Below are 16,668 nucleotides of genomic sequence, written 5' to 3' on the forward strand. Positions count from 1 at the left end.
TTAACACTATTATTAGTAGTGATAATTTTTAATGAATAGAAAATATAATTAAGGTTAGAAACATTTAAATTATGATAGAAAATAATAATAATTTCAGAAGGAGGAGTTTAAAATTTTGAGAATCTATTTTAGAAGGTTTTGTTAAAAAAAAAGTGAATAGTAAAAAGTGAATAGTAAAATGTGAATAGTAAAAAGTGAATAGTAAAAAATAAATAAATAAATAAATTGAGAGGATAAGAATCTCTGAGTTGCATGATTGAGTAAGGATAAGATTTGCAAGTGGTTTTGCAAATGGTGATTAAAATATTAATAAAATAATATTAAAATAATAAATAATATTAAAAATAATAATTTAAATAGTAAAATTTTTGGACTATAAATAGCCATGGGAGGAGAGCTTATTCTGCACAAAGAGGGGAAGAATCAAGTGAGAAATCTTGAGAAGAAAGAGTTAGAAAGAAAATTTTAGAAGAGTAGATGTTTTGAAGGGTTTTCGGGAGAACAAATTCGGAGCAAGAAATTGAGTTTAAAATAAAGGTAAGAGGAGCTAACCTTTCTAAGTTTTTATATTATAAAATATTTTTTTATAACTATTTATGTCTTGAAATTTTGTGCAATTACTATTAATGAAAAACCTATGTGCTTGTTGTATAACTATTTGAAGTTCTGTGATAATATTATATGTTGTTGTTTTGAATATGTGAATAAGAAATTTGTTAATAACACGTTGAGGAACACTTTGATTAAGGAAAGACCTGGTACTTAAGTTGTCCATTGTGACACACCTCTCTTTCCTGGAAGTCTACTCGATGTGTTTTTAACTAATTCTTATCAAACAAATTATGTGCAGTTAAATTGTTTTGTGTTATATTTAATTTGTATAATTTTTGGGGATGAATGGACTTTATGATGTTTGTATGAATTATTGAGTGTATATCCTTTTTCTATTACATCTATCTGGAAGGATAAAGAAGATGTCTAACCGGCTTTGCTAGAGTCAACTTCTTGATTTCCCAGAACGTTTATATTAAAATTATTTTTATGGTAGCTTACCATTACTTTTTGTGTTGAATGTATTATATTGGACGTGAAATTTATGTATTTGAGCATAATGGAAGCGTATTATGATATCATATATAAACTTAATATTTTTATTGTCTATGATGAAATTATGATTGATAGTTGCATTGTATTTACTAATTTAAAGTTTTCTGATGTTTATGAATGAACCAGAATTATATCACATCAATTAAAAAGGTTAAGAGTGATGAATATTTTAAATATTAAAATTTTAATGAAAAATATTTTACGAGTCTGGTGTCCAAGAAAAGATTTTTGAGTTTAGAATCCCACAAAACAAGAATCTCTTCAATCGAAATACTGTAGAGAAAAATTTCGAGTAAAACATTGAGCAAAGGTCAAAGTAGACAGCACGTTATTCTGAATGTATTTTTAGACTTAATTTAAGTTTATTTCTTTGAGTCTAATAGATAATCCTTTTTTATTCTCTAATCTTATCGTATCATTGGAATGATTTATATTTATCTCGGTAGTTAAAAAGGATGATTTCCTTTTTGCCTATGTAAGGCGATAGGTGGATTCGAGTCCTGTTACTTTTCCTCTTTCAAGAGGGTAAATATATCTCGCCAAGAGTTTCTGACTTGTGCTGAGTATTGTGCTTGGTGAATGGATGTTACGCACCAATGTTTTTACTCGTAGGCCCTTGAAGAATTAGGGAGATATGTCCAATGCGGCGTTTGTAGGACGACTCTTATCTGCAGTCCATATGAGGGACTGGTTTTGGCATATACTTAACAAATGCATAAAAATCGAGATAAATCCAATAGCTACGTGTGAAATGAGAAGTGGTTAGAGTCGGATGAGAAGTGAGTAGTGTTTGAAGTATACGTGAAGGTAGTATGTTTACATTAATAATATTATTAAGCATTCAAAGTGTATAAGTAGGTTTATCTGTAACTTATGTTTTTCTGTATTCGGTCAGCTCACCCTACTTGTGTGTTTACGATGATCGTATAACTCGTGTTGTTATACGGGAGTAGATGATGTTTCAGGTAAAACTGAAGACATTTAGTGCGAGGATGCATTGGGAAACACTCTTCGGGACTTTTAGATATGTATTTTAAATTATATAACGTTGTGGTTTGTAATTTTAAACTACTTTAAGATTTGGTTTGTAATTCAATAATTATTCTTGAAAACTTTGATGTCCTCATTGTATAATATTAATAAATGTGTGGTTTTAAATGTGAAAGTGTATTTTGGAAAAAATTTCTGTGACACTCCGAGAAGGAGTTACATCCTCCACTAATGGAACTCATCACTCTTTTGAGCAACCTTCCCGACTAATGGACTCTTCACTCTTCCAAGCAACCTTCCTAACTAATGGAACACATTCACAAACACATAAAAACTTTCCAAAATATATGTCTTTATAAAACCTATCTTTTTGACCCATTCATCCTAAATACTCATGTAATTTCATAAACTCTCATCCTCATAGCTTTAAACAACAAATTGAAAATATCCATCAAACCTCAACGCATCATTGTTCTCAAATTTAAATGTAAGGTCCTCATACCTCTTTTTATTCACTTCTTACTCATCGAAACTCAACCTTTACCATTCTTCCTATATTTGAATCTTACTCTTACTCTTCGTTCAAATCTACTCAGTCGCATTCTTTCTCACACAAGTGTAACACTCACTCACTCATTTAGTATGTATATTTATAAGTTTCATTCTCACTCTCAAAACCCTAGAGACTCTTAAAAGATTTTAGGTGATCTTCTAATAACCATAACATATTAAATATATTTTTTCCTACTTTTATGTTTTTTTTCTTAAAAAATCTCTTTAAATCTCTTGTATATAAAGAATATCACACATATATAATAACTATTTGTTCAGAAAACTTATATTATAATAACTACTTTATATATCTTTTAAATAAAATAAATCGTTTTTAAATAAAATAAATCTCTTAAATAATTAGTAAACCATAAATATTTTTAAATAAGAAAACAATAAATCACCTTTATATATATATATATATATATATATATATATATATATATATATATATATATATATATATTAATTTGTTAGGGTGTTAACGCTAGACTAGCAAAACTCCTCACTTTACTGAAAGTCTAAGACTCTTTTACCTCAACATTGACTTTACTCATCTTAAATCACTTGTCCTAAGAGCTACACATCCTTTAAGTAAACTCACACTTAAATAACTTGACATGCAACTAGGGTTGACAAAACTGGTTTGACCTTATGTGCCAACCTACTAGCCCGACTTGAAAATTTTGGACTGGGTTAAAGGGCTCAACATATGAACCCCGTTGTAGCCCCATGTGCTGCCAAAAATGAAAACACAAATCAATCTCATTATTTTACTCAAACAATTTACCAAGACAATTTAATATTTGATTAATAAACTCATACCATAGAATTTGTAACCATTCCACATTGTTCATCACATATTAGTTTCAAATCAAGCAATCACATCATCTCAATTGAAACCAATACAAAAGTTAAAACATAGATATAAGTGAGTATAAAATTACTACTATCTTCCCTTACCTAGATAGACGCTCCTAAACTCAAATGGTGTTTCCCACAAACTCTACTTCACATAGATTGCTCTATTTGCACATAAAAATACTATGATAAATTATTAGAACACATCCTAAGAATTCTAACTGAACAAAGATTTATCATAAGCTATAAACGTCACATGCAAGCTCGAAACACCTCACATGCAATTTCTTAAAAGACCAAAAAGAATGACAAAAAATAAACTTACTTTGTTTAAGATTTTTGGTCAGATAGATGATAGAACTCAATGTCAAAAGTTTTATAACATACATCAATTTTCAAATAGATGAAGAATAAAGTCAGAAATTTAGAGAGAAAATCAATAAAAAATTATACAAAGATGATAACTTTTATAAAGTAAAATTTTATTAAGTCTAAATATAGGTTCAATTTTTTACTAATAAAATATTTAAATATCATCTTTTAAAAATTACAACTTAGACATTTTTTAGGTTTCTCACAATAAATCTTTTTTAGTAACATAAATTTTAAATAAAATAACCACTTTAAAACTCAAAATTATAAATAAAATCTTCTAATCGAGTCATGCATCTATAACACAATTGTTACCTTAGAACAAATATATGTAAACCTTGCATGACTTCACGCAATAGTATTAAATATACACAACTTTAAGTTAAAATATGATAAACTAAAGATGTATTATTCTAACCTGACTTCATTATAAATAAAAGAACAAAACAAAGTAGATTAAGCTAATAAAAATTGTGAGTATTACATAAATTCTGCAATAAAACTAAATCTGTGTTAATCTAACACTGTTACTTTAGAGATAATTTTCATTAGAAAGTTGTGATTAATACGACTTATTCGTAATAAAATCTTATGATATAAGTGCACCATTTGTCCTTATTTATGATTGTTATTTTACCATTTTAATAAAGTTAAAAACAAATCATACAAGTCTAGAAAATTTTCTACCATACCTATGGTGCCTTGAGGTAACTACAGAAAATATAAAAATATAATATATTTGTAGGTAATTAAAAAAAAAAAAAACTTTATATGACCAGACTACAGAGCGCACATATTCTCTCTCTTGCGATGTTTGAAGGTGATGGTACGACCATAACCAGCGTCCTGCCACAAAACATCCTCACTCTTCCCCCACTTGTTACCTCCTATGTGGGAATGAAACAAAACCCCCACCTCTGTCCCATCAGCCACGCGCATCTCCACGCGCCGCCACTCATTCCCTTCGCGGGTGGTGGGTCCCACTCACCTTACGTCAGTCCGTTTCAGGGTACGGGAATGCGTGCACCTCTGAAATTGACCCTCGCATCGCAGAGTTTCAGTGTTGGGCATTGGCGTTTTCCTCACGCGCGCCCTTGCCCACAATCCCTTTATTTTTATTTCAATTTGAATCCCTCGTATCACAAGTGTTTCCCTTTGTTTTTTCTTTTCCCTTTTTCTCATTTGTCCTCGGCTCATGCTTCCTCCTGCAACCACTGCACAATGCAACTGTACCAAGCACAGTGTAGTAGTGTGTGTCTCTCTCTGAACTAACTCTTCTTTCTCTTCAATTTCACTCATTCACCTGCAATGCTTTTCAACTCCTCTTCCGCTCTTTCACTATTTCTTATTTACTTGTGCCATTCTTAATCCTTTTCGAAACAATAAACAAACATTTTAATCACTGCTTCATTTTTAATTTATTACAAATAAACTTTATGTATACAGACCACGTCATTCAATACCCAGTTTTTGTTCCATATCTAACAGAACTAGTCAAGAAATTTACTCTGCTTACATTCCAAAACTCCTGTACCTCATTGAATAAACTCAGATCCTGTTCAAAGATTAATAAAATCTTTTATAAAATATTTCAAGTAAATATATCAGAATAACTTAAAGCACTAAAACTTATAGTAAAGTATCGCATAGCTTTTTATTTACTCAAATTAAAATCATTTATATGAATTTAACTATTACACTAAAAGGCAAATCTAAAATAAAGTCACCTACTTCAAACAAATACTTTAAAAATATCATTAAGTAAATTAAAAGCCTAAACATACATAATAGCTTTAATATAATTATTTTAATTACTTTCACACACTTACATTACATCATACAAGAAGTTACTTATAGTTGGTCTTGATTGGTTTATATTAGCTCAATAAGTTCTTCATCGATTCTCAATTTTTGAAATATTTTATCTCTCAATCAATTTCCTAATGTTCTTTTTAATATGTAAAGTAATCAATGTTATGTTAAGAATAGTATTAATTACATTTATAAGACACATTTTAAGGTAGTCAAATGAGGTGTGAAATATATGATAGACTAAAATATTGCACATTATAAATATTTTAGTTGCAACCCCTTTGGAAAAAGACAATAGCAATTAAAATTATTTTGAATGAGTATTCATATTTTTCTATTAAATAATAAAATCTTTCTAATTTTTCTTCAAGAATCACCACATATTTGTCATTATTATAAGAAATTCTTATGGAGTAATAACTTTTTTTTTCCTTTTCTTCTCTTTCTCTTTCTCCTCAATTCTCTATCATTAACATTCTATGGAAGCTTTTTTTTAATCTATTCTTCTCCACTTTTGTCATAAAAAATGTCAAAACTACCTTTCTAAAATGTATATATATATATATATATATATATATATATATATATATATATATAATATTAAAGTAATCCTATAATGTATCATTTTAGTTATGCAAAACTTATTCATTGATTGTATAATCTATTTCCATTACAAACATAACTTTTGGTGAGATAATTATTGAGAGGTTAGGTAGACTAAGTCACAATCAAAGAGTTTGATTTCTAGTGAGATAGTTATTAGATGGATATTGTTTTAAGTGATATCAATTGTCTAATGGTAAAGACTTTTTAGCCTAGTGGTAAACACTCAATCCAACACAATTCATATCTTTTATCCTATGGTAATATCAAATTTTCACTAACTTCTCTTACCTAAAATTCTAGATACTTTAACACAATTCAAATAAATTCTAGTTTAGGAAAAGAAGCTCAAAAATTTCTTCAAAAAAAAAACACCAATAATCAAATTAAAGGTATCATTATGACCCTAAACAAACATAGATTCATCTTTGTCTGTAAAACCCCATATGTAACCATAATTCCTAGGCATTGCAAACCACACCTACATTCAATCAACTTAAGAAATAAAAAATAATGAAAAACTTAATCTAAACAATATTTAGATCGGTAGATTCTTCTCCTCTTTATTAACATCAATAAAACAAGCTTGAATCATAAAAAAGATTAATGAATCGCTCTGAAACTTAAAGAGAATGTAAACAGAATATATTTTAGAAATATGGTGGTTTTTAAAAAATGAATTTTAAATAGTTAACTTTTTCTATTTATATTTTGTTTTTACATGATAATTAAAATATTCATACTTCACCTCATTTAAATAAATTCTACTTTTATGCAAATTTAACTCAATTCTTATATTCTCTTCAATTAAAAAATCATCCTAAAAATTCACTTATTGAAAAAAAAAGGCAATGATAGGCTTCTCTCATGTACCCCTCCAATACCCATGTAGAATCATTAGACTTAACATCCTATAACATTTATCCTGTATTAATGGTCCTCAATCTTGATAATTATAGGATTTCCATCGACATCCATGATAGGTGTAACTCTAAAAATCACACGATCCCTAACTACAAAATTCAAAAGTTGTCTCCTTTGATCTACATAGAACTTTTGTTGACTCTAAGAAGTCTCATCATCTGTTGCATTTGTCAAACTTTTTCAACGATTTGTTGAAGTAATTATGGTCCACTACTTCTCCATATTGATACTAACACAAACAACACTTTCTCTCATACAAAACCTCACAAAGCATAGTCTCGATACTAGTACAACGATTGTTGTATGTGAACTTCACCATAGACAGTATCTTATCCTAACTTCTCAAGTAATTATACATTGAATGACATAATTTGAAAATAACATCAATTGACATTAATTGAATAATTTAGACACTAATTATTAAATATGGATGATATTGACAAATAAAAACTCTAACTATGTTAGCCAAAAAAACTTCACTTACCTACATTAATACAAAAATAACATTGATAATGATGATAACAAATAATTTCAATAAGCTTTAATGTAAAACTCATTTGACATCAAGCGAAACATAATATTAAATCAAATATCGTATAGTTGTAATTAAGTCAGAGATGTTCTTATTAGAAGCAAGTTAACAATGTTTCATTCAATATCGTGTTAAACAAAAAATATAAAAAGAAAAATCATTGATTTGAGAGATAATAAACTATGAAAGTTTTGAAGTCCTTAATATTTTTTAAATATATTTTTAATTTCTTCAATTCTAAGTAATCTATTTATTATTAAAAAAATCTTAATATAAAACATTATTATAACAAGTGTAATTTTATTACCATAATTGGATAAAGATATTTTATTTATTATAACAATATTTTAAAATATATTTTCATGAATCTTGTTTATCACTATATAACATAGATTAAAGTTTAAAAAATAAAAAATTTATATTAAATTTCCATTATTATTAACTTAATCTTTATTCTTTATACTATTTAATTCGAGTGGTGTGCTGTGTAATTTATTTATTGATAATGAAATAATAAAAAATCTTACATAAGCAAATATCTTTCATATTGGATGGAGATGAATGAAAATGTTATACTCATTAAATATAAATTTGGAGATAAAAATAATTTTTTTTAGAGATGAATATGGATTAATGAAACTCTTCCCGTTCCTATTACCATCCTTAATTCAATTGTATTTCTCAAATATACTAATATATATTGCTTTTAATATTTTTTATATATTAATTTCTATTTAATATATCAAAATAAATATTTTTTGTGTTGAAATTGAGAGTAAATTGCTATAGATGATTAATGCACCATAATCACATATTCATATCATTCCCCAATAATCCGTGCGATGGCGTCCGTATATAATACATCTGACAATAGATTGTTAAGGTGGTCACCTTAAACTACATCTTTAACTACTCCCCTAAAAATTCGCTACTTTATTATTCAGACAATTAATCATACCTCGTAATAAAGAATTACATTTATTGCAGGAATAAATTCAGATATCTTTTAAATATATTGTTTGACTTTTTCTAACTAAAACATTGTTACATAAATACATGTTTTAAAAGAGACGCTAAAGTTCAAGTGTAATTAAAGTCTATATTAAACAAACTATTTTAGTTTATTTAATTGGAAAATGAAATGATAATACATAGATACATGAAATATTAAAATTTTGAAACCACATCCAAAGAGGATAGGAGAAATTTGAATCCATATCCAAAGTGGCAAATAGTGTTTCAGATTAAGGTTTTCCACCAATAAGCAATTTACATTTGATATAATAAACATGAATAGTCGAGTGAAAAAAAAAAAAAAACTAAAAAATAAGCGAGGTAAGTGGATTTAGGCCGTGGAAGACAAGGATCGAGAATTAAGAGTTGCGAGGGAGAAAACAGAGAAGCGGAAAAAGTATATGAAACTACCATTAATGACTTCTTTGTTTGTTTCCTCTCCAACACTTGCTTATTAAGCTCCGACACCCATTACCCTCTGCGATCTCACCCTTCAAACCATAATTCTCAACCTCCCAAAATGGATTTCGAGGACCATGACGAAGCTCAGTTGGGGATGCCTGGGCCCACCTATGATCACTCGCCGTTCAACCCCTGCCGAGTCAAAATGCCAACTCACACCCCCCAGGAAGACCCCCTGCCGCCGGCGGCCACTCCACCACCCACCATCAACCGAAACAACGCCAGGGGAAAGTACAAAGAGTGCCTCAAGAACCACGCCGTCGGAATCGGCGGCCACGCGCTCGACGGCTGCGGTGAGTTCATGGCGGCGGGCGCCGAGGGTACCCTGGATGCCCTCAAATGCGCTGCCTGCAACTGCCACCGCAACTTCCACCGGAAGGACCCGTCGGAGAGCTCCTTCCTAATGCCCTTCCAGCACCGCCGCCACCAGCCGCCGCCACAGTTCGCGGCGGCTTACTACAGGGCCCCGGCGGGATACTTGCAGGTGGCGGGGCCGCATCGTGGAGGCCTTGCCACGCTGGCACTCCCGTCCACGTCAGGTGCGGGCGGTGGGGCCCAGAGCCCAAGGGAGGACCAGGAAGATGTGTCGGACCCAAGTGGTGGTGGTAGCGGGTCCAACAAGAAGAGGTTCAGAACCAAGTTCACTCTGGAACAGAAAGACAAGATGCTCGCTTTCGCTGAAAAACTGGGTTGGAGGATTCAGAAGCACGACGAGAGTGTCGTGCAGGAGTTCTGTTCCCAAACTGGTGTTCAGCGTCACGTCCTCAAGGTTTGGATGCATAACAACAAGCACACCCTTGGTAAGAAGCCCTAGAAGAAATATAAATCAACACCCCCGTCTCTCTCTCTATATATATATTTATATCCTACCATTTCTTCTCTCTCTATATCTATATCTACTTGTATGTATGTTCCTATGTATCTAGTTACCATCACAGCCACCATTCCAAGCTGGAAGCTCAATGTTGAAGCTGGGAAATTGCGTTGCTGAATGTCTGACAAGTCCGCTAGCACTAGCTCATCAGGATCATAGTTCTTAGGGTTTTTTCTTTTCTTTTTCCTTTGGTTTCACCTTGTTTAATTTTCTTATGACATTGGAGAAGGATGGGGGTATTTTCCTTATTTCCTTGCAAAATATATTAGTAATGCTTTGAGTTGCATTCTAATGGGAGCAGCATTGTTGTTAGTGGGCTCGTATATTTTGGTTATATGTTTTATGGTTAGTGGTTTTTTTTGTGCATGTTTGTGTTACTTTGAAGAATGTGAAGGTGGAAGCGTTTTTGGTAATTGTATTGCGTTGGTGAGGGGATGGAGTGCATGAATGATGGCGACGATGACGAAGGTGAACAGATTGCTTTTGTTTTGTGTTGTGGACTGTGAATCTCGTATATGTGGTCTATCCTAAGACAGTTGTTGGAAGGAGGAAGTTTCTCGGTACCATCAATGCCTTCTCGCCTGCATTTTCCGTTTTACATGTCTTTCTATACGTCTACGCTTGTCTCTGCGTCTTCGCTCTCTTCTGCTAACTGCAAAGTGCGCTAAACTTTTCAGCTCCTCCCACGCACTGAAAAAAGTGGATGGGGAAATTCTCAATCCACTGCCTGCAACCTTCATGCATTTCCTTTCGTTTTTACAGAACCTTGTTTTCGTTATTTCCGTTGTTTTCGCCAGCTTTTGTTGTTTTCTTCCATCCCTTATGCATAAAGCAATTAAGCTAATTAATATTATTATTAAATGTTCTGTGTTTCTGTCCCCTACACTGGACTCTATTCTTTTGAGCTTCTCTGTTCACTATTTACCAAGTGAAAAAACATTCACCTCTCCAGAAATTCAGAACCACCCTATGAAGATTGGGCGACTCTAATTCCTCTCCGTCATTCAACTTAAAGTAAATAATATTCAAGATCTCACGTTCAACAACCATAAATGCGTTGAATGTGCGAAAATGTGTTGACGCTAGCTAGATGGAGAGAGTACTATTAATAGAGAGACACAACTTTTTTGTGTTACTCTTGAATCCAACAACCACTATTGAGGGATAATCTTGACATTCTGACACAAATATGAAGTGTAATAAATATGGCGAAGGTGTTAGTAATTAGGAGAATGTGATGTGTAAGTGCGTGGTGGGTAAAGTAGGAAGGTGGTTGATTAGTTAGGGTAAAGATAGAGAAAGATGGTTAATTTGGAAGGTTTGGTAATTGTTGTTATGATGTTTGAAGTATAGTAGGAGGAAATGGTTTTGTGCAGAGTTTACTTGTTAAGGAGTCCAAAGTGTGGGTATGAGGAAGTGACGTTGAAGATGCTTTGTTTGCTTGTTTTGGGGGCTTAAGCATCAGTTAAAGCTGCGTGGTTCATATCTGTGGTCCACTGTCCACTATGGCACTATGTAATGAAAACCTTGGTCATAGTTTAGGCTTATCAGACAGTGAGAAAAGACTTTATATAGCCTTATACCCCTCCCATATGCAGACATGTTTATGACTTTTGTCTATATGCTCCCTTCGCCGATTCTATTACTGCACAACCACATGATTTCTCGATTCCCACTCTTATCTCTCTCAAAATCACAACATTAAAATGCCACCACCATGCTTGCATTTCATCTCAAACACCTATTCTTTTTTATATATACTCTTTTACTCAACTTCCCATTCAACTAATTAACCTATTAAAGCAATATCGTCTTGTCTTTCTCAATAATCCTGCTTGCTCCTATTATCCCATGTCACATCCACCTCTCTTTGGGACAACCAAAACAAATGGACAAAGATATGTTACAAGTTCAAAACTTGTATTTTTCATTCTATTAAACAATCCAACATTATTTCTTTTTCTTCCTCTTATATTTCCTTTCTCTTTCTTCTCTGTCAAACAGGCCAATAAGCTTTTCTATTTCAAAACATTTAATGCTATTATTCATACAAATAATAATAGCTTCTGTAATGTAGCACTGATTCAGTGTTTGTCCAAGAGTGGCTATCTAGTGTTAGAAAGCTGTTGATATTGGGCTCTCTTCAGCATGAATGGTTTATGTTGGAATTCACAACATAATTCAAACATGTTACTTCCCACCGGGCAACCTCAAGCATGTTACGTTGGGATGTCTTTGGGTTTTAATCGGTGTTCACTTTTTAAGAAAATAAACTTTAATTTTTTTTTTTTTTTACAAGGTAGTATTATTCTGCCAAAAGATACATTTAGTCACTTTAAAAGGAGAGTAACATGAACAAATAAAGTTCATAGCTTCGAAAAAAACAAATAAAGTTCATATTTTTCTTTATGTTAATCTCATTTCGTATATTAGATTCATGTCGAGATTGATGCAAATTGAAAATAATAGGGGGGAAAGCATCACAGTATATTTGGTTTTACATGAAGCCAAAACAAGGCTATTTAACATCTTTTTTGAAGTTAGATTAAATAGCTTATGGGTTTTAAATTTAAAATCAAAGATGTAAAAATTAGAAAAAAAAAATAAAATCCGTCTGTCTCACTACTGTAACAAAGGTCATAGATTATAGTTATTTTTTGAGTTTATTCAACGGTTATATAAAATAGTAGTATACATGATACAAAACAAATATTTTAACATATATTATTTTTTTTTATGATAACCGTAGTCTATGTGTGCATCGTGAATTTCATTAAATTTTATTTGGTGGAGTAAAACATGTATTTACCTTATGTATTGTTTTTAAGATTACCATACCTGTTCTAATTTTTTTAGATTAAAAAACCTATTTTCACACATCATAACTATATTAAATTTTATTAGTTTCTTGATACTTTTTTTATAAGTACCATCTTCACAAAAATTATGTAATAAAATATCAAACATTAATTAATGTTAGAATATTTTAAAACATATATCTTCCAGGTTAAGTAGTTAAAATGTACTTATAACTTAATTTTTTTAGTGTACTTTGTAAATATTAAGTTGTTTGACTTTTTATGAATCTATACTAAATTTGAATCACACAATCACAATCCAATAGTCCTTGTAAGTATGCATGTTAAGCAAATTTCCCTCATTTTGCAAAGCATCTTTAGTCTTACAAAAGTTTTTCTTTGGTGAGAAACTTATCAAAAACAAGTTTATCATATATTAGTAGTTTAAACATATTGATTATCTCATAGAAGTACCTTTTCTCCCTTTAAAACAAATCAAACAACGATGTTAGGGAAATTAAAGGAAAAATTAGAACTCAAATGTAACTCAATAATTAAAGCTGGGTCTACATGGGCTTACAAAAAAGAAAAGAAATTAAAAGAAAGAAAGGGTGGCGATAGTGTTCCTTATAACTTCCTTTTTTCTAGTAAATCGAAGTTTTATTTACATATTAAAGGAAAATAGGGAAGAAAAAAGCATTTATAAAGATACAAAAAAACTGCAGAGAAGCTATTATTCTTCATGAGGAGTCAACTCAGAGGTGCAGTTGTGTAAGATTGGGAGGGACCTCATAGATTCGTTTGTATTCACAGTCTTTTTCCCAAAAGCCAAATTGAGGTTTTTGAAAGGAAAAAGAGAAAGTTTTCAAGTAATTATAGTTTTTTTTTCTCAATTACACAACTAATTAGGCTTTGTCATTAAAGAGAAAAAAGGAATATTGAGTAAATTGTTATATAAAGTATATACTGTGTAATATAGAGAAAATGAATGTTTTGACCTTCAAATTTTGGCTTGCTATCGAAACAATGAAATTAAGCTTTCAGAATGATTCAAAACGACGATGTTTTGTTATGTCAATGCCCCCACAAAGTAAAAAAGATACCTCCTATGTCTTAGAGTTCTCTCTCTCTCTCCCTTTTCAGGGACCGTGTTAATTAGAAACCCAGCATTATAATGAGTAAGAATATGTCCACCAGTTAGCACCATGCATTTCATAAGAGGTTGAAAATTTGTAGTAGAAAATAATAAAAATCTCATGATAACCATAATTTCAATGATAGTTATGAATCAGACATTACAAGACAGTCTATTATTTGCTGAAAGATAAACGCCACAGAACTATAAAATAACATCGATCCCAACCTAAAGAACAAAATAATTCAACCAAGATCGGAAATTCCGTTAGTATGTATGATTACAATCACCATAGCTTTTGTCTTCCCAAAGATAGACTCGTCAAGGTTAGATCTTACCATTTCATCGGGTCGCTTTTCAAAATAAATTATGCATTGATTGCATAAGATATAAATATATAAGAAAATTAATTTTAAATAATATCAAAAGCATACCCAACTATTTAGTTGAAAATTTTCTTATAGCTAAAAAATGTGTTAGAGTAAACAAAAATAGAATCATGTTTCAGTTGATATAAAAGCTGTAAAACATACATTTTTTAAAACATACAGAAATACAGAGAGGTTATTCAGTACTTTGTTTTGTGTTCTCTCTTTGCCTTCATCATCTTCTTCACTGATCAGTGTGTGTGACTGAGAGGAGAGTGCCCTGAGCCTGGAGGAGCTTTTCTCTCTGGCTTCTCTCTAGAAACATCTGAGAGTGTGTGAAAGTGTTTTTCTCTCTCTTAACCCTCGTGGTTAAAACGTTGGTATATGTGTTTTCTCGGTTTTGCCTTTACACCTAAAATGGTATAAAGAGCATAGGTTCTACAGTTCCTGGTGTGTGAAGTGTGGGTGTGATTGGTGATTGGAATTGTGTGTACCCAAAAGAGGAAAAAGAAGGTTTCTTTGGGTGTGTGTAAAATCAAAGAAACTGCAAGATACTATAATAAGAAAGGGATGGCAAGTACTGGAGGAATACAGGGGCCTTTGCCAGTGTTTGATGGGAAGCTCTTTCATGACTGGCGCATCAAGATGCAAGCCATCTTTGGCTTCCAGGATGTTTCAAAGGTTATAGAAGATAGGCTGCCTGAGTTGGGTGCAAAGGCTTCTGAAGAAGAGGAAAGAAACTACAAGATGGAGGTGAAACTGCACAACAAAGCCAGATTTCTGCTATATCAATGTGTTAGCCCAAAGATCTTTAACAAGATCTCCAAGGCTGCTACTGCGAAAGAAGTGTGGGACATCCTAGTGAAGATTTATGGTGATGGAGACAAGAACAACAAAGTGAAACTGCAGGCACTGAGGAGGCAGTTTGAGGTTCTAATCATGGATGAGGGTGAAACCGTGGTAGAATACTTTGACAAAGTGCAGGAGTTTGTGAATAAAATGAGGGCATGCAAGGATGCAATTTCGGATGAGTACATTGTCGACAAATTTCTTAGAACTCTAACACCCAGATTTGACCATGTTGTGGTGGCTATTGAGGAAGCCCGTAATCTAGAGACTATGGAGATTGAGGATGTTGGAAAATAGGTTGGCTTCGTTTTAACACCAAGAAGGGGGTGAATTAGCGAGTTTTCAAAATCTTTTCACAAAGTATAAAAATTTACAAAATTTCTTGAATCGCAAGTAATAGAAATTTAAGTGCAGCGGAAAATCAAAGTAGACTATGTAAGTAGCAGAGTCGACTGAATGTAAAAGTGTAGGGATAGAGAATTCAAACACAGGTTTTTATACTGGTTTGACCTCAATGCCTACATCCAGTGTCCTTCCAATCCCAAGAAGAAAATGGATTATATGGTCAAGGTTTTTATAACAAGGCTTTTATAAAGACCTCCACGCCAAAAATATAAAACACATCTCTAACCCTCTTACCAAAATATAGGCAATACAAACAGCAAGACTTGCAGCAAGATACCCCCTTTTCTACAATCTGCAACCAACTTTGAACAATCCTCAAAGTATACCAGACTCCACGAGTCTACCCCCTGTTATCACAACAGGTACAATAACAATCACCACAGAATGCAACACGAGTCTTGATCAACCAAAGAACACCTCAATTGTGCGGATAATGATCAAGCAGTAAGTGCAGCAGAATTCTTCTTTAGAACCTCTTCAAAGAATGATCTCCACGGTGTTGAAAGCCTTTTTAGTCGCATTAAAGCTCAACAAACCTAAATTCCCCACTAATGTAGTATAGGGGTAACCTAGGGTCTAATCCAAGGACTTGGTACTTATTAAGATAGAATTGTAGAATTAAGCCTATTTATTTATTTATTTACTAAAAACTAAGTGGGTAAAATAAAATGTAAAATGAAATCTGAGAACAAAATGCACAATTAAAGAATCCTAATTCTATCAAGGAGAAGTTCTATTGCGAAGCGTGAAAATAAATCTCAAATGGAAAAGAAAATATTGAAACAGAATAAAAGGCAACAAAAGAAAACTAAGAACAAGAAACCGAATTGAAAGAATCATAGAACTAATCCGCAGGAAACGAAATCAAAAGAGAAAGAAACTTAAAATCGTGCAAGGAAAATAAAAGAACATCACTGTATTGAACAATTGAAAAACTGAAATACAAGAATTCAAAATCACAAAAGGGAACCTCCCGGCCTGTCACCCACGAGAGATCTCTCCGCGAAGTC

General features: G+C 32.0%; 1 protein-coding gene and 1 long non-coding RNA gene across 2 annotated transcripts; both read left to right on the top strand.

Moving 5' to 3' along the window:
- The first annotated feature begins 394 nt into the window (after window positions 1–394).
- LOC106780233 lies at window positions 395–2,356 on the top strand. Its single transcript, XR_001377241.2, has 3 exons — window positions 395–537; window positions 1,720–1,914; window positions 2,061–2,356. It is a non-coding gene; the product is annotated as an uncharacterized LOC106780233 (long non-coding RNA).
- Window positions 2,357–8,963: 6,607 nt separating this feature from the next.
- LOC106780231 (zinc-finger homeodomain protein 1-like) lies at window positions 8,964–10,973 on the top strand. The gene has a single exon (XM_014668499.2). It carries the CDS (start codon window positions 9,288–9,290, stop codon window positions 10,041–10,043), a length of 756 nt encoding a protein of 251 aa, XP_014523985.1. The 5' UTR covers window positions 8,964–9,287; the 3' UTR covers window positions 10,044–10,973.
- Window positions 10,974–16,668: the final 5,695 nt, after the last annotated feature.

The sequence above is a fragment of the Vigna radiata genome, unplaced genomic scaffold, assembly GCF_000741045.1.
Source record: "Vigna radiata var. radiata cultivar VC1973A unplaced genomic scaffold, Vradiata_ver6 scaffold_176, whole genome shotgun sequence".
Lineage (NCBI taxonomy): Eukaryota > Viridiplantae > Streptophyta > Magnoliopsida > Fabales > Fabaceae > Vigna > Vigna radiata.